The 20534-nt window shown below is 58.6% G+C and overlaps 2 protein-coding genes across 22 annotated transcripts in view; one reads left to right on the top strand and one right to left on the bottom strand.

The window, feature by feature from the left end:
- Positions 1–15890, top strand: part of GRIN1 (glutamate ionotropic receptor NMDA type subunit 1) — a 38219-nt gene extending 22329 nt beyond the window's left edge. For 2 of the 21 annotated variants that reach the window (XM_086858839.1, XM_086858842.1), the window contains 11 exons: positions 103–230; positions 410–574; positions 806–924; positions 1571–1683; positions 1790–1938; positions 2635–2792; positions 3161–3322; positions 4696–4805; positions 5755–5900; positions 7481–7732; positions 14443–15890. In XM_086858839.1, coding sequence (XP_086714965.1) covers positions 103–230; positions 410–574; positions 806–924; positions 1571–1683; positions 1790–1938; positions 2635–2792; positions 3161–3322; positions 4696–4805; positions 5755–5900; positions 7481–7732; positions 14443–14511 — 1571 coding nt within the window. In that variant the 3' untranslated portion in view covers positions 14512–15890. Of the gene's footprint in view, positions 1–102; positions 231–409; positions 575–805; positions 925–1570; positions 1684–1789; positions 1939–2634; positions 2793–3160; positions 3323–4695; positions 4806–5754; positions 5901–7277; positions 7320–7480; positions 7733–8469; positions 8581–11321; positions 12494–14442 lie in introns of those variants that run through there. The other 19 variants (XM_086858848.1, XM_086858845.1, XM_086858841.1 and 16 more) reach the window with 16 other exon arrangements.
- LRRC26 (leucine rich repeat containing 26) lies at positions 15879–19745 on the bottom strand. The gene is made up of 2 exons (XM_023937925.2): positions 18935–19745; positions 15879–17983 (listed from the first exon to the last, which is right to left on the bottom strand). The coding sequence occupies exons 1-2, from the start codon at positions 19482–19484 to the stop codon at positions 17724–17726; spliced, it is 810 nt and encodes a 269-aa protein (XP_023793693.2). The 5' UTR covers positions 19485–19745; the 3' UTR covers positions 15879–17723.
- Between the last annotated feature and the right edge of the window lie 789 nt (positions 19746–20534).

Raw genomic sequence — 20534 nt, 5'->3', positions numbered from 1 at the left:
ACATCCCACATGGAGGCTGCTCTCCCTGGGGACAGGCACGGAGCCTGTGTGTGCTCCCTGGCCAAGGGCTGCCCCACTCATCCCCGTCCTGTCCCTCCCCAGGCCGTCCCACCGTGGCACTGTGCTGCTACGGCTTCTGCATCGACCTGCTCATCCGCCTGGCAGGGGTGATGAACTTCACCTATGAGGTTCACCTGGTGGCTGATGGTAAATTTGGTACCCAAGAGCGGGTGAGTTTGGGCAGCCTGCGATCTCTCTTTGCCTGTATCGTGTGTTGATACCCCCACGCCCTTCTCCTGAGCAGGGTGGGGTGGAAGGGCAGAGCAGGATCCCTAAAACGTGCAGGGTCCTGGCTGGTGGGGGATGTGTGTCGGGGCAGGAGTCTGACCCAGCCTCGCTTTCCTGGCAGGTGAACAACAGCAACAAGAAGGAGTGGAACGGGATGATGGGGGAGCTGCTGAGCGGCCAAGCAGACATGATCGTGGCTCCCCTCACCATCAACAACGAGCGGGCTCAGTACATCGAGTTCTCCAAGCCCTTCAAGTACCAGGGCCTCACCATCCTCGTGAAGAAGGTATGGTGTGGCTGGGATGTTTTGTAGAACACGGGAGGTGCTCATTCCCAGATTGCACTGTGCCCAGTGCAGCCCCTGCAGATTCCAGGCTGCAGGCTCCTGTCTGCACCAGCCTGGCCCTTCCTGGGCAGCAGGAGCTTGGGGCAGGGCAGGGCCCCTGTGGATCCCTCCAGGCGGGCAGGGTGCAGGCCTAGGGGGTGCCAGCGCTGTTCCCCTCTCTCCTGTGTGCAGGAAATCCCCCGCAGCACCCTGGACTCGTTCATGCAGCCCTTCCAGAGCACGCTCTGGCTGCTGGTGGGGCTGTCTGTGCACGTGGTGGCAGTGATGCTGTACCTGTTAGACCGATTCAGGTGAGTGCACTTTGGGCCACTCGAGATCTGGAGGGGACAGGGAGGTGCTCCTGGGAACTGGGTCCCTTGCTTGGGCACAGTCTTGCAGCCTTTTGGGGGCTCTCACAGGGACTTGACCCACCTGCTCTGCCCCATAGCCCTGGGCTGAGGCTCCTGGCCCCTCTGGCTGCCAAAGCTAAGGGATCTGGATATGTGGGGATGTGGGAACACACCTGTCAGACCAGGTGCTGTGCAGATACCTGACAAAGGGGACTGTCAGCTTCTGAGAGGATTTCCTCTCGGCCTTCCTTGGCCCTGTGGCAGCTCCTCTGAGGGCAAGAGAACCTGTCCCTGCCTCAGCCCTGTGCCCAGAGGCTTTGATGGCTGATCTGCAGGGAGCCCTCTGTGATCAGCTTGAGCTGACCAGGGTCAGATAATCTTTCTGCTCTGGGGAGAGTGTGATGGGAGTGTAGCAGTGTGAGGCAGACAGGGCTGCAGGTCAGCACGGGGATGTGCCAGGGACTGGGACAGAACAGGGAAGAGCTGCTTGGGACAAGGTCTGTAGGAATGAGTGACACAGGGCTGCACCAGGACACCCGGGGCACACTGGGGAGCCCTGGGAATCAGGGTGAGGGGAATGAGAAGGGTTCTTCATCTCGTTTTCCAGCCCATTTGGCCGGTTCAAAGTAAACAGTGAGGAGGAGGAGGAAGATGCCCTGACTCTCTCCTCAGCCATGTGGTTCTCCTGGGGAGTCCTGCTGAACTCTGGCATTGGAGAAGGTGAGTCACAGCTCCCAGAGGGACTGCTCTGCCCTGCAGCCCAGCCTCTGAGCTTGCCAAGCCAAGCCCTTGTGGAGCCGCTCTGATCTCTCCTCTCCCCCTGCAGGTGCTCCCCGGAGTTTCTCTGCCCGTATCCTTGGCATGGTGTGGGCTGGCTTTGCTATGATCATTGTGGCTTCATACACTGCCAACCTGGCAGCCTTCCTGGTGTTAGACCGACCTGAGGAGAGGATCACAGGCATTAACGACCCCCGGGTAATGACCCCTGCTTGCTTTCCCCTTCCCTGGGGTATATAACACGGCTTGTGGTCCCAGAGCCCTGATCACCACGGCTGTGATCTGTGCTGGGGCAGGGGGGGCAGACCCAGGGAGCTCTGCCTGGGCTGGTGTGATGAGTGTGAGTCCCTGCTCTGGGTGGGAATGGACACACTTAGCAGGGATCAGCAGGAAAACAGCCTGTCCACAAATAGCCTGTCTGCAGTCAAACTGCCTGCCTGTTCCTGGAGAGCCTCCTCTAACCAACGAGGAAACTATTCATTATGGATGAGTTATAACTAATGAAATTGTCCCTGCGGTGCAGTCAATACTCCCCACATGCCTCAAATCCATTTCCTGCTCTGGCAAGGACATAGCCACAGCTCATCAGCCCAGGAATGCAGGAACATGCCCTGCAGCAGCACTGACCCACAGCATCCCATGGCACTGCCAGTCCCACGGCAGCCACAGGCCTCCTGCAGCCTCAGTGCCACCGTGCCCCTGCCCCAGAGCATCCCCTGCCCCAGGACCACGCTCCCAGGGCATTCACTGCCCCACAGCATCCTCGGAGGAGATCAAGGTCCTCTCTAGGGAACAGGTCCCTGGAGGAGACAGGGAGTTAGGAAACAGCTTTGGGGTGAGAAAGTTTTGCTGGTGAAGGGCAGCAAAAATAGGAGCCCTGCCCTTGCCTTTCAGCTGCGCAACCCCTCGGATAAATTCATCTACGCCACGGTGAAGCAGAGCTCCGTGGACATCTACTTCCGACGGCAGGTGGAGCTGAGCACCATGTACAGGCACATGGAGAAGCACAACTACGAGAGCGCTGCCGAGGCCATCCAGGCAGTGAGGGACAAGTGAGTAGGGCCAGCACCGTGCCTGGGAAGGGCTCCAGGGAGCTGCAGTGGCTGGAGAAAGCAGGGCTAAGCTGGAGGGAGCTGCAGCTAAAGCACGGCTTAGTGGGACCGCTCAGCTGGGGCTGGGGAGGATCTGCCCGCTCCTGGTGCATCCCAGGTCTCTGGGTGGGAGCACAAGGTCTGCAGGGGGGATGGCACAGTGAGACCCCGGGCCATGGCCCCTCTTTCTGGCCCCTTTTCTTCTCTCAGAGCAAGGCTGGGTGGCTTCAGTGTTTAAACCAGAGCTGGGAGAGCCCTCGCTGCTCCCACGGAGGTGCAGACAAGCTGGGCTGCCCAGCCTGACCCTTCCATCCTCCCTCTGTGTCCAGCAAGCTCCACGCCTTCATCTGGGACTCGGCAGTGCTGGAGTTTGAGGCCTCCCAGAAGTGTGACCTGGTGACGACGGGGGAGCTCTTCTTCCGCTCCGGCTTCGGGATCGGGATGCGCAAGGACAGCCCCTGGAAGCAGAACGTCTCCCTGGCCATCCTCAAGTCCGTACTCTCCTCTTGGCACGGGGCTTGCCCCAATGCTGCATGTGTTGGCACACGAGTAGCCTCGTGCCAGGCACTGCCAGCCACCCTCCAGACCTCTGCAGGGACAGGGACACTGGGGCTGCCCATCCATCCTGACAGAGGGGCACTGAGTGACCGGGGTGGGCACCAGCTCTGGCTCACAGGGCTGGCAAGCAGCAGGCAGCTGGAGGGAGGGCAGAGCAGGGCAGGGGGCAGAGTCGTGGTCTAGGCAAAGCTGGCAGAGAGCAGCAGGGGCCATCCAGCACAGATGAGCAGGGTGTGGGTGCTGCCATCTCCCCCCTTCTCCCTCAGGGCTCAGCCTATCCAACAAGCATTGCACTGCCCTGGCTTGGTCACCCAGGGCTTTTTTTCTTTCAACTCTGGCTGCTCCTGTTACACAGGGGTATGTCAGGACCCCCTCTGAGTCCCAGGCTTTTACAGCAGCACACTGCAGTGTGGGGTGTCACAAGTCAGACTGATGTTATGGGTGAAAAGGGATTTCCTTGTATTACTTTGGAAATGCCTCACTTATTGCAGACAGAGAAATGTCACAGTGGAGGAACAAGCAGCTGGGAAGCAGCGAGTGAAGGGAGGGAGCCCTGGGAGATTCCTTTTAGAAGAGACATGGTCAGGAACCACCAGGGTCCTGCCCAAGATGCGGAGGTGAAAGGGCTGAGAGAGAGTGGGCAGGATGTGGAAGGTGGGCAAGACCCAGGGTGATGTAGGGAGCCATGGACCCCGTCTGTGGGATGGTCTGAACACAGGACAGATGGGATTCAGGACAGCCACATGAGAAGCCTGAAAAGGCCTTGGTGTCTTCCTTGGAGAAGATGGAGAAGCCCAGGGCTACAGGTGGCCCAGGAAGGTGCTGGGGGTATACCAGGAACAAGAGGGAAGATGCTGGGGCGTTCCAACCCTCAGTGTGCAGTGCAGGGAGCTGCCAGGCAGCAGTGCCCTGACCTAGAGGGTGCTGGGGGTCACCAGAAAGGACTGGGCTCCATCATTGCCTGGGCTCCAAGTGGCCCTGGCAGGTGGAGGAGCCATGCAGGAGGGAAGTGGGAGGTGTGGTTCATGTCCACTCCCTGCAGCCTTCTCCAGGAGCTCTCGGAGCACTGCCAGCTCCATCCTTCCTTGGGAACACACCTTCCCATGGCTTACACGTGGCTCTTTTGGCAGCAGGATCTGCCCCAGAGCAGCACACACAGCAGGCACTGCCCCAGAGCAGCACGTTCCTGTGCTGGTAGGCTGCAGGCAAGCACAGAGTGCCAGGATGGAGGGCACAGAGGCACAGAGTGTGCCCCAGCTGCCTTTGTCCCCAGTGACTACCCTGTCCTGTCTCCTTGTGCTTCCAGGTCCCACGAGAACGGCTTCATGGAGGATTTGGACAAGACTTGGGTGAGGTATCAAGAGTGTGATTCCCGTAGCAATGCCCCAGCAACACTCACCTTTGAAAATATGGCAGGTTTGTTCTGCAAACCTCTTTCTCTCCCTTGGCTGGGTAGCCTGCTTTTACTCAAGGCATTCTCCTCTCCAGGGCTTTCCTCTCAGGCCAAATTCCTGCTGCTTCTGGGTTTGTGCTTTCCTAGTGCTGGGAGGCTGCTGAGGTGGGCTCCATTCCCACCTTGTTTAGAGCAGTTCCACAAAGCTTCCCCCACCTTCCCTGGGTTCCCTTCTTGCCAGTGGGGCTACTGTGCTGTGAGCAAGGCTCCCCTCCTCTGGCCAGACTGCGGCTGGCAGTGCAATCAGAGCTGGCACCAGTGCAGAGAGGACAGCAGCACCTCGAGGGAGAGCCCTGCTGCAGGAGGGGCACTCCCCAGTCCTGAGGAGCCCTGGGAAGGGCCAGGACAAGGATAATTGACACAGAGGGGTTTTCCTCTTGCAAAGACTGTGAGAAGCCCAAGACTTTGCACTGAGGTGGTGCTGCTGGTCCTACAGCCAGACAATGCAGTGGTGAGGGATGAGGCTGGCACTGCTGTCTGGGTTACAGGCAATGGAGAAAGGGGCATTTTGCTCCATCTCCTCAGACACCATTTCAGAAATGTCATCCCCAAGGGTTGCAGCATCCAGGGACAGCACAGAGCTCTGTGCATGGCTGTGCTTCCTGGCGAGCCAAACTGGAGCACCAGGGTTGGGTTCTGGTGCAAACAGCCCCACAGTCCTGGGGATGGGGGCTCTGCCCTGGGGCTGGCCGTGTCTGTCACCAGCATGGCTGCAGCTCAGTGCCCCCAGAGCTGGCACTGACATCCCTCAGGTGCCCAGGCTGTGTTCCCCTCCCAGTCCTCCAGGACTGCGGGGAGATGGTGGGGGGTCCCCGGGTTGGCAGATGCTCCCGTCGCTGAGCATGATGCAGAGGAAATGAGGGGTCATGTTGCAATTTCCACTGCCCCCTGTAACTTTCCTGCTTATTTCAGGTGTGTTTATGCTGGTGGCTGGAGGTATTGTTGCCGGGATATTTTTAATATTCATAGAGATAGCTTACAAAAGGCATAAGGACGCGCGGAGGAAGCAGATGCAGCTGGCGTTCGCGGCCGTTAATGTGTGGAGGAAAAACCTGCAGGTAGGACAAACCGTTTTTAGAGCAAATCTCCACCAGGTGCGTTTTCCATTCCTTCACCAAATCAGTGAATGCAGAGCTGTGGATTAGCATGGGGCCCTCTGTCCCCCACCCCCAGTAGCTCCAGCTGGGCATTACTGGTGTTAAGCTGTAGGGTGGTGTCCCCGCCTTTTCCCCGGGAGCTGCCCCTGCCCGACGCTCCCAGCAAAGCTCCAGCAGGGCAGAGGCCTGGCCCAGAACAGCCCCAGTGGAGCTCGGGATGGGGGCTTTGCTCTAGTGGGGGCCACGTGCCAGAGCCACACCTTGCCCTGGCTGGGCAGGCAGTGCCAGCACAGCTCCTTGGCAGGTTCTGCCCTGCTGCCCGGCTCTGGCCGTGCTCACCAGCAGATGGGAGAGTCAGCCTGCTGCCACTGCCCATCCCTGCCCGGTGCTCAGGTGGAGGAATGCTCCAGGGATAGCTTCCATTTCCTCCCCTCCCCTGCCTGCTCCACAGCAGCACGGTAGCCCTTGCCAGGACCGACTCCAAAATGAGGTGGTGCGTGCTCTTGTCCTTTGGAGACAAGGACATTCCCCCCACGCAGGAGCCAGCAGTGCCAGTCCCTGTCAGTGCCGTGGCTCCCTTGGGCTCCTCTCGTGGGGTGTTGCTCTCCCAGGCTTCTCCTGCTCCTGGAACATCTCTGTGCCGCTCGGGCAGGGAAGCGCAGGAGGGTCAGAGGTGCTTGGCAGTGACATTGAGCCATGGGCACATCTGTGGGCCACCAGCCTCACACTTTCCTTCCCTGCTGCTTTTGGGGCCGAGCCCCACGGTGCCCCTGACCCCAGTGTAGGGCAGCTGGAGGCTCTGTCTGGTTTTTCCCTCGGGGAAGCACAGCGGCGTTCAAAGAGCAAGAGCTCCTTTAGGTGACTAAAGGACACTGCTGCTGGGAGCAGAGCCAGTGGAGCAAAGAGAGAGGAGGAGGCTCGGGGACCTCAGGGAGCCCGGCCGGGGCCCCAGGGAGCAGCGCTGGCCGGGGCTGCGGGGGGGCTGCCCGGGTGGCCCGAGAGCAGCGAGGGGAGCACGAGGCCGGGCTGCTGTATCCTGAGAGCTCGCTGGGTTCAGTTCACCGGAAAGAGTCTCGGAAAAGCCATTTCTCAATTTTTTTTCTCCTTTTTTTTCCTTTTTTTTCCTTTGCTTCCAAAAAACAGCAGCACCGAGGGGGTTAAGGCTGCTGGGACAGAGCACACTAGTCGCACTGCCATTTTTCACTTGCCAACCTTCTAGAAAATACTGCACTGGGTCCTTGGGCAGAGTCTGTGGGACTGTGAGCAAAGCATGCTGCCCTGTGGGGGTAAACAGCCTCATGGTAAAGAGCCGTTTGACATTGTAAGACTTTTCCACAGGAGGAAACGTCAGAGCACTAGTATCTGGTACATTGCTAGAAGGTAGGCAAGTGGAAAGATTTATTTGTTAAAACGAACAAACAAAAATAATGGTTTTTGGGATCACAGTTTTGCCATGGCTATTTCCTGAGATGCCATGGAAGAAAAAGACATTTCATTCCATTCATCTTGCTTTCCTTTCCGTTTGTGCATGTCCGCAAAAGAGAGAACTGAGAAGGAGGAGCAAATGTATCCCCGAGCATGCTCTACGCACCAGCGGGATACATTTTGGTTACCCCCGTGCGGTAGCAGAGCCAGACCTGGTCACTCCGTCCCCCGTCGGAAAGGTCACACTCATTGGCACCAAAGCAATTGGGGAGGACTCGTTGCCAGCGCCCGGCGCCGAGCGCGGCCGGGCCCCCCGGCCCGCGGCCCCCGCACCATGGCGGCTGGTGCTCCCAGCCTGCGCCAACCAGGTCCGACTCGCTAACTCCAACGCCTACATCTTTCAGTTCTGTTTCTCTTTGAGTTCATCCCGACCCGACGACATCATGGCACTAACGCTTTGCTTCCTCCCTTTCTTTTCCTTTGTATTTTTAATTTCAATTTTCTTTTTCTTCCAGTTTCCTTTTTGTTTTTTAGCCTGTTTTACTTTGGAAAACAAACCAAACCACCACCAACAACCACGTTCGGCTTTGCACAACTGCATCATTTGAATTTTTGAACACATTTTTTTTTTACAGAATATTCATACAATGACTTCTCTTTCAATGCAGTCCTCTCTCTCTCTTGTGGCGCTAGGATTCAGCCTCAGAAAAGGCCCTGAGCACTTTTTTTTTTAGTGGTAGGTGCAGCATCTCACGTCTGCGTCCAGCCAGGCTAGCGGTGGAAGCGAGGGGCAGGGCGCCAGGCAGAGCATCCCCAGGAAGCGAGGTCAGCTGTGCCGGCCTGGCTGCAGACACCAGGAGAGCAGGGCTACTTCCCAGAGGGGTTCCCAGCGCTCCAGAGGCGAGGCTGGTCCCCGTAGCCGTAGCAGTGTGGTGGCTGTGCCGTAGCTGTGGGTCACGGAGGCCCTTGGAGGACTGGGAGTGGCAGAACAGCTCCAGTAGCTTTCTCACCCAAATGAAGGCCATGACATGGGGCAGTATTCAAATAGATTTAGAGTTTCCAACAACACACTAGAGATCTAATTACTTATACATATTCATTTTAGGATAGAAAAAGTGGTAGAGCAGAACCTGACCCTAAAAAGAAAGCCACTTTTAGGTCCATCACCTCCACCCTGGCCTCCAGCTTCAAGAGACGTAGGTCCTCCAAGGATACGGTAAGAGGAAGAAGAACAATTCTGCCCTCTCTCTTTCTCTCTCTTTCTCTCTTCTGCCATCCCATCGACTGCCACACACCCATCCCGAAGCTGCCAGTGTACATGCATAGCTCATGTTCGTCACCAGTCAGTCAGTCAGTCAGTGAGTCAGTCATCCCGTGTACCTGAAAGGATGCTGGGATCCTGGAGGGCAGGCAGGAGGTGGCTTGGAGTCCTGTGATGAGTTGGGAGATGCAACCGAGTTTTTGTTTTGTTTTTTGTTTTCTTTTTGCCTGGATGATTTCTGATGTTCCTCTCTGTGCTTCGCTCACCTTACCGGTGCTGACCTCTTGAAACTGATGACATTTTTTCCTTTTTCTTTTTTTATTTTTATTTTTCTGTTCCTAAGTGTTCCTGTACCTGTTTGTCATTGTATGCCTAAAAACAATCACCCCGATTTAATTTGGGCACCGTGTCACCTCACCAAGAGCCATGCGTGTCACACTCTCTACATGTGATTTTTGTTTGTGACAATTAGCATTCGGAATAGTCCTCGCACAGGAGTGGCAGCTGTCTCTGGTTATCGTCAGCAGTAATGCAGCTCTAGAAAAGAGATGAAAAGGCTCCAAAGAGGAGGTTGTTAAAGACCCAGCCTTGGTTCAAACTCGTGTTTTCCGCTGCTCTCACATAACCAGAGAAAATTTCCAAATTGCTGCCTCTAAATCCAGCTGTTTCCAAAATGTGCAAACGTGTCTGCTCGTGCTGGAGCTTCAGACACTTCAGCGTCAGGTTGGGCTGTTGGTCTGTCGGACTGAGCCGTGTCCCTCTGCATGTCGCCGTCTGTTGTATGACACTCTGCACTGTGGCTACTCTGTTGTCTCGTGTGGCAGCGCCCGCTGCGTTCTGCTGCCCGACCTCCTGGCGCGATGGGCTGGCCAAAATCCCCTCCCCGGGGCGACCGGCGGGTTTGTGCCTGGGGTTCCTCACGCCAGGTCCCCACCAGGCTGCCCGAGGCGCAGCGGGGACGGGGGGACGGTGGCAGCGGGGGGAGATGTGGCCCCCGTGGCTGGGTGGCCCGTCCCCAGCCGCAGGCTTGGGCGCCTCGGGGACAGCATGTGGTATGGCAGGGGGTCTCGGGGCCACGGCTGTGTGTGAGGAATGGAGGAGGCTGCCTTTGACACCAGCGCAGGCTCCATACCGAGAAGCTCCTGGAGCACCCCTGGAACGCGGCCCTGGGGACAGCTGAGCCCTCGGCCGGGCTCGACTGCCACCATCTCACACAAAGTGCTCCTCTCACTGTCACCTCGAAGGCTGGAAGTGATGGGGGGAGCAGCCACACTCATCCTCTGTATCCCACGGGGAAGACGGGCATCCCTGTCACCTCCCGTGCTGCTCCTGTGCTCCCTGGGGGGCACCTTGTCCCAGCAATGGCCCCATGCCTGGGCTCCCCTCTCCCCACTGCTCACCCCCTGAGCAGCTCTGCAGGGAGGTCACAGGGCTTTGTGTCCTCGTGGCCTGAGCCATGAGCGGGGCAGAGGAGACAGAGATGGGCTGGGTGGTGCAGGGAGTGGTGCAAGAGTGAGGAGGAGGAGGAGGGACAAGTGGAATGCACAGAAAACAGAGGGGAGAAAAATTGGCAGAAAGATCTTCATGTGCTGAGTGCAGCTCCATGTTCTGTTGTGTTTGAGCCACTCCACAAGTAGGAAACCAAGGGGTCCTGTCCTGGGACAGCAGCATCAGGATGGTGCCCTGAGCACCTGGGGGAAGCAGTGCCACCGGTAAGCAGAGGAGAGGGGGAGAATCCAGGAAAAATGGGGCAGAAATATGGTACCTCCCATATTGCTCCTTCTTGATCCTGCTCCATGGTGTGGCATCCATCCTACACCAACCAGCCCACCGCCCTCTCTGCCCCATGCCAGGAGCACCCCAAAGCCCTGAGCTGAGCAGGTCCAGGGCCCACCTGCACCCCAGGTCCCATGGATGGGCAATGGAGCTCTTCTCTCCCCTTCCCACACACACTGGGGTCCAGCACAACACAGGGCTCCCCATGTCTGGGTCCCGGTCACGCTCCTCCTGGCACATTGTCCATGGGCAAATTGTGGAGAGAGATGACCCCACTGATCCCAGAAGATGGTCCATTATTCCCCACTGCTCAGAATCCTGTCACAGTGCTCTGCCTGCTGTGGGGTGCCACGGCCAGGGTCCCAGGACACATTCCCCAGGGAACTGGGCTAGCTGGGTCAAGAACAGGCCAATGGGGTGAGCATCCAAGCCAATGTGGCCAAGCTGGAGGCTAGCAGCTATTGCAGGAGGTCCGTGGTGGAGCGAGCTTTGTGGTGATGTTGGGCAGAGCTGCTGGTTGCTCTGTGGGGTGAGCAGCCAGCAGCAGTGGGGTGCTGCCACCAGCTCATGTCACAGCCTGTGCTTGGTGACCTCCACTTCCGTGCAGCAGCCCCGGCTCAGAGACCCCAACGCCCTCCTGCTGGAAGGCCCCATGAGTCCATAGCATGCTGGGGCACGTTGCCTGGGGTCCTTGTAAAGACGAGAAAGCAGCGAGGTGCTCTGTTTCATGATGCTCAGCAGAGCTGCAGGCCCACACCAGGTCTTAGATGGGCAAGGCTGGAGAGCCCGTGGGGCTGGAAGGCCAGGCCGACCCCAGCCCCACGGGCTCTCCTGGCTAGCGACCGAAAGACGCAGACCTGGTGGCCTTGCTTCTTTCCTTTCCGTTGTCGGGAGTTTTAAAAATGGATTCTGCTCTGCAGCCCTGCAGAATGGTCCCTCAGGAGTGCCAGAGAGACAGGCTGGCACCATGGAGCCAAGACAGCCCTGGGAAGCTTCCACCCCACTCTGAACGTCCTAGCGCCCACCATCACCCGAGCTGCACAGCCTCTCCGCGGCACATCATCCCCACCGCCCCAGGAGGAGATGCATGTGTTCCCCATAGGCAGCTCCTGCAACTCGAGTAGCACTGGCAGAGCTGACGTTGCCATCCATCGCAGCCACCCACGATACTGCAACCCCACAGACGCCATGTGAGACGCATAAACCACACAGACACCTCCGAGCCGGCACATTGCGTACAGACCCGTGTGGAGGTGCCCAGGCCCCTTAGCCCCCGCAGAGCCACCCTGCCAGCCCCAGGCACAGTGCCACGCGCCCCGCGGCGCCGCCCCGCCACGGCCGGCGCTGCCCCGTGGGCACGGTGCCACGGCTGGGCCACAACCGAGGGGCTTCCTGGAAAAGGTCACCTTTTCAGTGAAGGATCAGCTGTCCCAAAGCCAAATGCTTCTTGGCTGAGAAAGAGCCTAGTTTTTGGCCCAAAAGAACAAAAAGTAAGGTCAAAGACAACTTTTTTTTTTCTTTTTTCTTTTTTCTTTTTTTTTTTTTACCTAAAGGGAAGTTGATATTTTCTACAGCAAGATCGCATTTAGCTGGAATCCTAATTTTTAATTGAAAAAAAAAAAAAAAAAACAACCCACAACAACAACCCAAAATTCTTCCAGAAAATCTTCCACCAGCCAGGGACTACCATATGAGCCCAGTTAGGTTGAAGTCATTTTTAAAGACATTAAGTTCTTGTCTATATTTTCTTCCTGGTTGTCATTTAAAGTTTTTGGTGCCTTCACTTCACTTCCATACCTTAACATGTTTGAGTCTCTTCTACGGTTAATATTGATTAATTTCTTGGCTTTATAATGTTTGGTTTGGGGATTATTGCACCATCCCTGTAACATAATTTGCCCTAAATTACTGATATGTGCTTCTAGCATTAGTCCTACTTTAACATAGTTTTGATATGACCGTTTTCTTGCTTTTTTTTTTATTTTATTTTCATTTTTTATTTTAATTTTAATTTTTATTATTAAAAATTGCATGCATGAACTTTACACAGAAAAAAAAAAAAAAAGTAAATGAGAATGTTACCCTGTGATAACTCTGTGATTGGAGGAGATATGCTTTCAAATCAAAAGCCATGCTCTTGTATTTTAATTTTTCTGGCCAGATTGCCCATTTTGCTTGGTTGTTTTAGTGTTTCCCACCCCCAGAGCTGTGCAGAGAGGCCAGAAGGCCCCAGCCTGCCCTGCTACACCACCACAGCAGCCACACGAGCACCGAGGCACACACACTCACACAGGCACACTCTCCTTCTTCCACCCCCCTCACATCAGGCAGGGTGTTTAACAAAGGACCTTTCTTCTACCTGTTCATTTTTGTATCTCCAGTTCCTCCTTCTCCTCCACCAGTGAGTCACCAGCCTCTCCCCTTTCCCAGTCACCTCTCCTCCCTGGGGGAATCAAGCCCCATCCCACGAGCTTTTCACACCTCCCAGCAGCTCTGCCATGGAAATAACTGCATTTAGCTGGAATCCAAATTTTTCACCAGGAGGGGGTGGCTGCACCCGATTTTGGGAGAGAGGGGTGTTTTTTGGTGCGCTGATGGATAGCCACAAAAAGCTCCCCCCAGGGCAGCAGGGGACACCGGGATGCCCTTGGCCGCTCTCTGCCAGTGGGTGATGGCCAAGCTGTTGGCCCTTAGCAAGGCAAGGCCGTGGCCAGGCATTCCCAGAGGCTCCATTGGAATCCTTGCAGTGCCCGAAGTGGCGAGGTGACCCCGCGGGCGTCAGCGCGTCCCCAGCACGGTCCCAGGGAGACGGGAGCGCGCTGGCTCCCGGCCCTGCCCCAGCGGCTCCGCCGAGGGGGGCACAAAGCCGGGCTGGGCAGGGCAGCCCCAGGAGCCCAGGCCAGGCTCGGGGGGTGGCAGGAGGCAGGGTGTGCAGCACACAGGGTAGCCACAGTGCCAGAGCTGCCGGCAGCGCCGCGAAGGCCACGGCCACCATTGACCAAAGCGGGGCAGGTGAAATCTGTCACCGAGGAGCCCCCCTGGAGCCCCTCAAAACATCAGCCCTCCTGAGCAGGGTGGTGCAGGGGCTGGGAAAATGTCGCTGGAGAGGGTCTGTGCTGCAGTACACGAGACCCACAGGGACCCTTTCCTGCCCTGGCACCGCATCAGGAGCGCACAGAGCGGCGCAGGATGCTCCGGGCCACCTGCTCTCACAGCAGGGCTGGACTGGGCTTCCAGGCCAGGGTTTGGAGTTAGGAGAGTGGAGCTGGGAGAGGAAGGGAGTGTGGAAGGAGAAAGGGAGGAAATAACTGCCCAGCTGTAAATTCCTGCCTGGGGAGGAAGGACTTTTTTTTTTCTTGCCCATTGGTGGGTATTTCTGCTCTGCCCCCTACTTGCTGATGGGACTGCAGCAGGGGAGGGCTCTCCCATGGCCCCTCCCGTGACAAGCCCCCGCATCTGGAAGGAGCTCAGAACCCCCAATCCAGGCCACAATCCCAACACAGGCCGTACTTTCACATTAGCAATCAACGCCACACTTTATCACGAGTCAGCCACACCACACATCTCACCTGCATGGAAGGAGAGTCACGGCAGGGTCATTCAAGCAAGGAGGTGAAATGCCCTGGCCTCAAAGCACAGCTTGATCTGGCACCAGAGAGTGCCAAAACCCAGCCAGACCCTCCAAACACAGGTTCAGGCGTGGGCTGGGCTGATGAGTCACAGGCTTTGTTTTGTAGCCCTCCCAGAGCAGAGAGGGCCTGGTTCAGCGGGTGACGTGGCAGCCACGCTCTGCAGAAGCTGCACCACGCTCCTGGTGTCCCCTCTGCCCAGCTCCAGGGTGCTTGGGGAGCGTCAGCAGTGACCTCTGCACAAGCGTGGATGGCGCTGGGAAGGGGACCTCAGCCAGCAGCAGCTCTCAGGGCGTTGCTTCACTCCCAGGGGATATCCTGTAGGGACACATGGGATAGGAGTCACAGCGGGGACGAGTGCCAGAACTGCCTAACACTTCTTTCTCCTTGTCTGTCTATTTGTGTGTTGCAGCAGTATCACCCCACCGACATCACTGGCCAGCTCAACCTCTCCGACCCCTCAGTCAGCACTGTGGTGTGACCTTCTCCCCGAGGGCCATCAGTCCTTGCCCAACACAGTAGGAAGGCACAGCCAGGACTGCCTTTCCAGGGACACTGATGGGTTCTTCTGGGTGAGATGGGAGGAAAGCATCCTTCATCCATACACAGTGACTCCATTGTATATCCCCCTCCCTTCCTAAGCCTGCTGCCATGCTCGTGCCCCAGGAAGCACGGCAGGACCAGGACAAGGTTTGGACTTCACTGTACAGAGATAATTGCTTCCAAACAGTGCCACGATAATCAGAATTGCCACCGACTGGCTCCGTGCAAGGGGGAAGGACTGCAGAAGGCACACGGTGCCTGCTCTCCCATGGTAGCAGGGAAGAGCTGGTGCCAGACCACAAACGCGTGCTTCTCCTGACAGACTGCAGCCCTGTGAGCACACGCAGCCCCCAGACGTGTGCTCCACGTCTCCCACCGCCTGGAGGGCTCCGTGCCCACGGTGCTGAGCAGCTGGAGCAGCCAGCTCCTGGTGCGGCAGGTGGGGCACACGTTCCTGCTGTGCCGAGCGACCCTCCCGTCCGCAGCAGGGGCTGCGGGTGTGCGCCCTGCTCCTGCAGGGGACGGGCCCTCCTCCCTCCCCTGCCGTGGCTGTGACTCGGGCCCCGGCCGCAGCCCTCGCCCCTGTGCTGACCGCGGAGCCCTGCGGTGCCCCCCGGCTCCCAGCTCTCCTGCACAGAACACATCCCCAGGACCTGGCCACGGCCAGCATGTAGCACTCACACAGCAGCTCTCCTGGCCAGCGATTCTCCGCGGAAAATGGCTCTGGATGGTTGCACTGACCTCTACCCCAGCTCCACACTGCCTCAGCACCAGCAATGCAAGGAGAGATGCTGCGGGCTGCTCGCTGCGGTGCCCAGGCTGGCTCAGGGCAGCTCCCCTGCCACCCTCACCTGCAGCTCCCACGGCAGCCCTGAAGCCCCAGCTCACGGCGCTCCACCCGCCTCAACCTGGAGACGTGGAAAGCAGATCCCAGTTCGGGAGAAGGGAACCGAACGAGCCAGGCTGAGCCCGTCGCACCCCGCTCCCCCTCCCCCGGGCCCGCACGCCCACCCTGAGCAGCTCCCGTGGGCAGAGGCAGCGGGGGTGAGCAGCTCTGGACGGGCAGCATCGCATCCCATCTGCAGGAAATCCCACCTGCACCGTGGTACCCAGCGGCACGAACTGCCTCCCCCTGCCCAGGCTGCCCCCGAGGGCAGGATTTTCACATGGCAGCTGAGCATCGTCCCACTGACTGCTGTGGCTCCATCAGTCCATTAGCTCCAGCTGACAAATCGGACCCATTCTACTTTATACGTCAATGTTACATTAATACCAAGTTTTTGCAAGAGCTCAGTAAAGTCTAGACTGGATCATGAAGTGGTTTATTCCAGAGCTGTGTGCCTCTTTTGCCTCTTTCTGTCTCTGACTTCTGGCAAGGCTGGCAGGGAACCCTGCAGTGAATCAGAGCCTCACCCAAGCCTGTGGCAGGGTCTGCAAACAGTGGAGGGACAGGAGGGGATGAAGAAACCAGCAGGGAGGAAGGCCAGGGGCTGGAGAGGGGACTGGGAGGGAAAGGGCATCCCCATGCTGGGATACTCAGGTGACAGAGAGCCTGCACAGCCAGGGGGGACACAGGCCTTGCAAACAGCAGCACCAGGGCAGCTGGCCCTGTCCCACCTCCAGGTGGGGTAAAAACAGCCCCTGCCCCACGGGAGAGGAGGAGGAAGGAATCTGGCCCTGGAGCAGCACACGGGGCTGGTTTCTCCCTTGAAAATAAAAATGGGAGCAAGCCACCACTGAGGTGACACTTGGTTTATTTCTGTGTGATTTACTGATGCTCTGACTCCTGCCACGTCCCTGGCAGGTCCCAGTTCTTGCACGGGCAGGAAATGGAGTGAACAAGCCTGGTGGTCACAGCATCTCATTGTGGCTCTGATCACCTTGCAGCAGGTAAGAGATCAGGGCAAAAAGGGCTGTTGTTTTTCCTTGAATGATGTTTTTGTCACCCCAGCTTGTGGCTTTGCCTGCAGCACAGCTCCAGATCCTTCCAGGCCATCTCCCAGCATGCTCACTAAGCATTTCCAGCAGCATTTCCACAGGAAAGGGAAGGAGCAGGACAGGGAGGTGCAGAGGCAGCCCCAGCCCCGTTTTGTGGGTGATGGGAGGTGAGGCAGCAGCCAGGGCTGCTGTAAAGGGCCTGTTTGTCCCCAGTCCCAGCACTGAGCTAACCCTTGGGGTGAGCTGTAGCCTAGGGAAAAGCTACTGAGGGAGAAACCACTGTAGCCTCACCCATCCCTTGGCAGCTCCTCGGCGGAACCACATCAGTGGCAGCTCAAGGCTCTTCCTGGCCCTCACCCTAAACTTCAGCCTCACCTTGTTGGCTGAGCCTTCTCAGCACCAGCATTCCTGACTCAATGGAAAAAAACTATCAAAAGGAGCTTTCTGCAAGCTGCCCTGACTGAAAGGTCTGGGATGGTCTGAGAGCCCCGTGAAGGCTTTGGGATGCTCCAAAGCATCCAGAGATGAGAGGCATAGGGAGGGCTCTGGGGTACACTGAAAGGAAAGCAGTGCCTGCCAGGACACAGAACCAAACATGGCATTTGGGTGCAGGAAACACCAAGCCAAGGAGTTCTGAGGGCACAGAAGGAAGCATTGAGGCTGCTGGGGTCACTGGAGGCAGTCAGAGGTGCAGGGGACACCAAAAGGCCCAAGGAGCAAACTGAAAGGCACACAGAGGCTCCTGGGCTGCACCAAAAGGCAAATGGTGACTCCTGGGGTGGCCTGAAAGGCACCAAGAGGGATGTGATGTGTCCTGGGACACACAAAGGGACTCCCAGGCTGCACCTAAAGGCACAGTGAGGCATATGGGGCATCCTAAACCCACACTGAGGGGACTGGGCAGCACAGGGGGCAGGACAAGGGGAGCAGGATCACCTGAATGCCCCCAGGAAGGGAATATGCAGATGTGAGGGTGGCTTTGGGGAGCTTCCCAAAACACCGAGAGCATTTGTGGTCAGTCTGTGCCCTTCAGGGAGCTGAGCTGGAGACTGCTCCCCCCTGGCACCATCTTGGGGGACTCTGAGAAAACCTAAAGCAATTCCAGGAACAGAACTTCCTCTCGCTGCTCCACAGGGGTGAGTTTGCAGCAGGTGGGTGCAGGCCACTGGAGAGGAGCGTGGGTGGAGGCCAGGCTGAGCCTGGCTGAGCCCCTCAGTGCACCCTGCAGACGTGGGGTCTCCTCCAGCAGTGGGATTCCCGGCGCAGGCTGTGGTAGAACACCACGAGCGAGCCCAGCACGGTGCAGAAGAAGATGCTGGCGATGAAGGAGAAGGGCCCAATGATGAAGAAGGCGATGTAGTGCTGGGGGGACAGCGAGCTCTCCTGGCACTGCCTGAAGGACTCCTCCCCAAAGGCCATGATCGGGTACTTGTTCAGCTGCTCCGGAACTCTGCAGAGAAGCAAACTCTTCTCTGGAAGAGAAAAGTGGTGCTGGAGGGAACACTGGGCAAGGCAGGGGCCAAGGACAGGGGGGTGGCAGGATGCACGGGATGGAGGGCACCAGGGCAGGAGGACAGGGGCCAGGGTCACCAACATCACCCATGCCCAGCTACAAAGGGGGAATGGTGAGGTTCAGGACTCACCTGTGTGGGATGGGATGGGATGGGATGGGATGGGATGGGATGGGATGGGATGGGATGGGATGGGATGGGATGGGATGGGATGGGAGGTGGGCACAGTGCTGGAGGGGGCACAGGAAGATGGGTTTGGGGCAGGATGTCAGGTGGGGCAGCAAGGGGGAGGGACTGGCTCCCAGAACACAGATGTGGGGAGCAGTGAGCAGCCAGCCTGGAGACACCACAGGAGGTCCCAGCCAGCACAAGTGCAGTCACACATGCAAGCTGGAAGGAAGCAGGAGAGGGCAGCAGTGGTGGGAGAGACTGTGCTGGCAGAGCTGTCTTTCACTGAGGGTCATGGGGGAAGAAATGCAGGATGAAAACCAGGTTCAGGAAGGCTTTGGGGAAGGGACTGAAAGCGCTGCACCCTGGATGGGCCAGCAGTGATGTGCACCCTGACACACAGGCTCCACTTGCTCCCTCAGGTGCCATGTGGCAGGACCGGTGCCACTGCTGGGGACAGCTCTGGGTGCCTGGCACTGGGACATTGCCCAGCTCCTCTCCAGGCCATCCCTGCTGCTGACCAGAATCAAAGCGTGGGCACAGCTGAGACCCAGGGCTGCATCCACCCGAGCAGACGCAGGAGCTGGCACGACTAAGGCCGGGTTCTGGAGAAGCTGAGCCCAAGGGTGCTGAGCAGCCGAGCCCTCGGGCAGCCGGGCTCTGGGTCCTGCCCCAGCCCTGGCAGGGTGAGCAGCCAGCACGGAGCAGGTGGGGGCTGGAGGACACAGCCCTCTGGGCACTCACCTCGCACTTTTTCCCTGTTGTGGCTCAGCCAGCGCCAGAGGGGCAGGATGCCGCAGCTGCACACCCAGGGGTTGTCCTGCAGGAGAAGCGCCTGGAGCTGGGGCAAGGCGCCCGGCACCCCCGGCTCCAGCTCCCCCAGCCTGTTGCTGCCCAGGTTGAGCGTGGCCAGGCTGGTGAGGGGCAGGAAGGTGTCGGGGGTGAGCAGGGTGAGGCGGTTGTGGCTGAGGTCCAGCTCCCGCAGCTCCCCGAGCCCCAGCAGAGCGTGGCTGTGCAGCAGCTCCAGGCGGTTGTGCGCCAGGCTCAGCAGCCGCAGCCCCGGCAGCCGGGGGAAGGAGCGCGGCCCCAGCACCGTGATGAAGTTGTAGCCGAGCCACAGGGCGCTGGTGTTGGTGGAGAGGCTCCAGGGCACCTCGAGGAGGCCCCGCTCTCTGCAGTCCACCCCTCCCGGGGAGCAGTGGCAGGCGGCCGGGCAGGCTGGCGAGGCCGGGGGGCACAGCAGCAGCAGCAGCAGCAAGGCCAGCGAGGGGCCGGGGAGCCTCCAGCAGCCCATGGCTGTCCCCGAGGCACAGAGAGCTCCCTGCCCTGCTGAGCTGGCTCACGGACAGCTTCTCCAGAGCCCCACACCTTGCCCAGCCCGCCGGCCCTGCCCGCTGCCCCGGGCTGAGCCCGGTGCTGGTCGGAGGCGCTGGGCAGCTCTCGGCTCCCCGCAGTCGCTCGTGTTCATTCCCCTTCTCTCCCGCCTGCGAACCTCACTGGGGCTCTGCTCCCGGACCCGGTTTTCCTCGGGGTGGAGCTGCACTTTTTTCAGCAAATATTTTTGCAGTGATGCTTGCCTGCAAGGTGTGGAACCGTGCCCGCGTCCCTCCCTCCCCCAGGCACCGCTCCAGCCAGGTAAGCGGCCAACCCTGCATGGCCTGGGATTAACTGCTTGTGTGTGCTGCGGGCTGGAGAGCTGGAAATCAGCAAATCCAGATCCACCTCTGAGCCTCCGTCCTCGCCAGGGGCATCCCCCGTGGACATGCTGCTTCAAAAGCCACACAGAAGGGTGTGTGGGCCCAGGGCCCCCATAAGTGGCTGGGTTACTGGGGAAAAACACAACTGGGCCAGATCATATCATTTACAGGTCTTACCCCATCTCACTGTCCCACCCTGCCCAGGGGTCCTCAGTGGGGAGCTGTGCTGGGAGCCACGGCCCACCCTGCTGAGCCCAGCCCTTGTCCATGGCAGGAGAGCACCAGCCATTCCAGGATGAGGAGAGCTGGACTGGATCCCATGGGTCACCTTTCTCCTTCCCAGAAGGGGAACACGTCCGTGTGCACACGGAGGGTGGTGCAGGAGCCCCCCATGAGAAGCACAGCAAAGCTGAGCTGGCTGGGCTGCAGCCACCCCAAACTGGTTTGCCCTCCCCTCATCACGGCAGTGCCAGTTCCATGGGGCTCAAAGTCTGCCTCCACCCTGTTTACACCCACTTCAAAGCCGCTGAAGGCTGCTGAGGAGAGGTGTCACCTCCCAGTGCCACTGCCCTGGCAGAGCTCAGGGGGACCAGGGGTGTCAGGGGACACAGCTGGCAGCACCTCACCCCATTTCCAGCCAGACTGGG

Source organism: Cyanistes caeruleus, chromosome 20, assembly GCF_971803275.1.
Source record: "Cyanistes caeruleus chromosome 20, bCyaCae1.hap1.1, whole genome shotgun sequence".
In the NCBI taxonomy this organism is placed as follows: domain Eukaryota; kingdom Metazoa; phylum Chordata; class Aves; order Passeriformes; family Paridae; genus Cyanistes; species Cyanistes caeruleus.
This window is presented reverse-complemented; position numbering and strand designations above follow the sequence as displayed.

What these genes read in the sequence shown, in the direction of transcription:
- LRRC26 (XM_023937925.2), bottom strand. Translation starts at nt 19,484, where the DNA reads ATGGGCTGCTGGAGGCTCCCCGGCCCCTCGCTGGCCTTGCTGCTGCTG. An exon ending in CAACAGGGAAAAAGTGCGAG is followed by an intron (nt 17,984 to 18,934) that starts GTGAGTGCCCAG and finishes TTTCTCTTCCAG; the next exon opens with AGAAGAGTTTGCTTCTCTGC.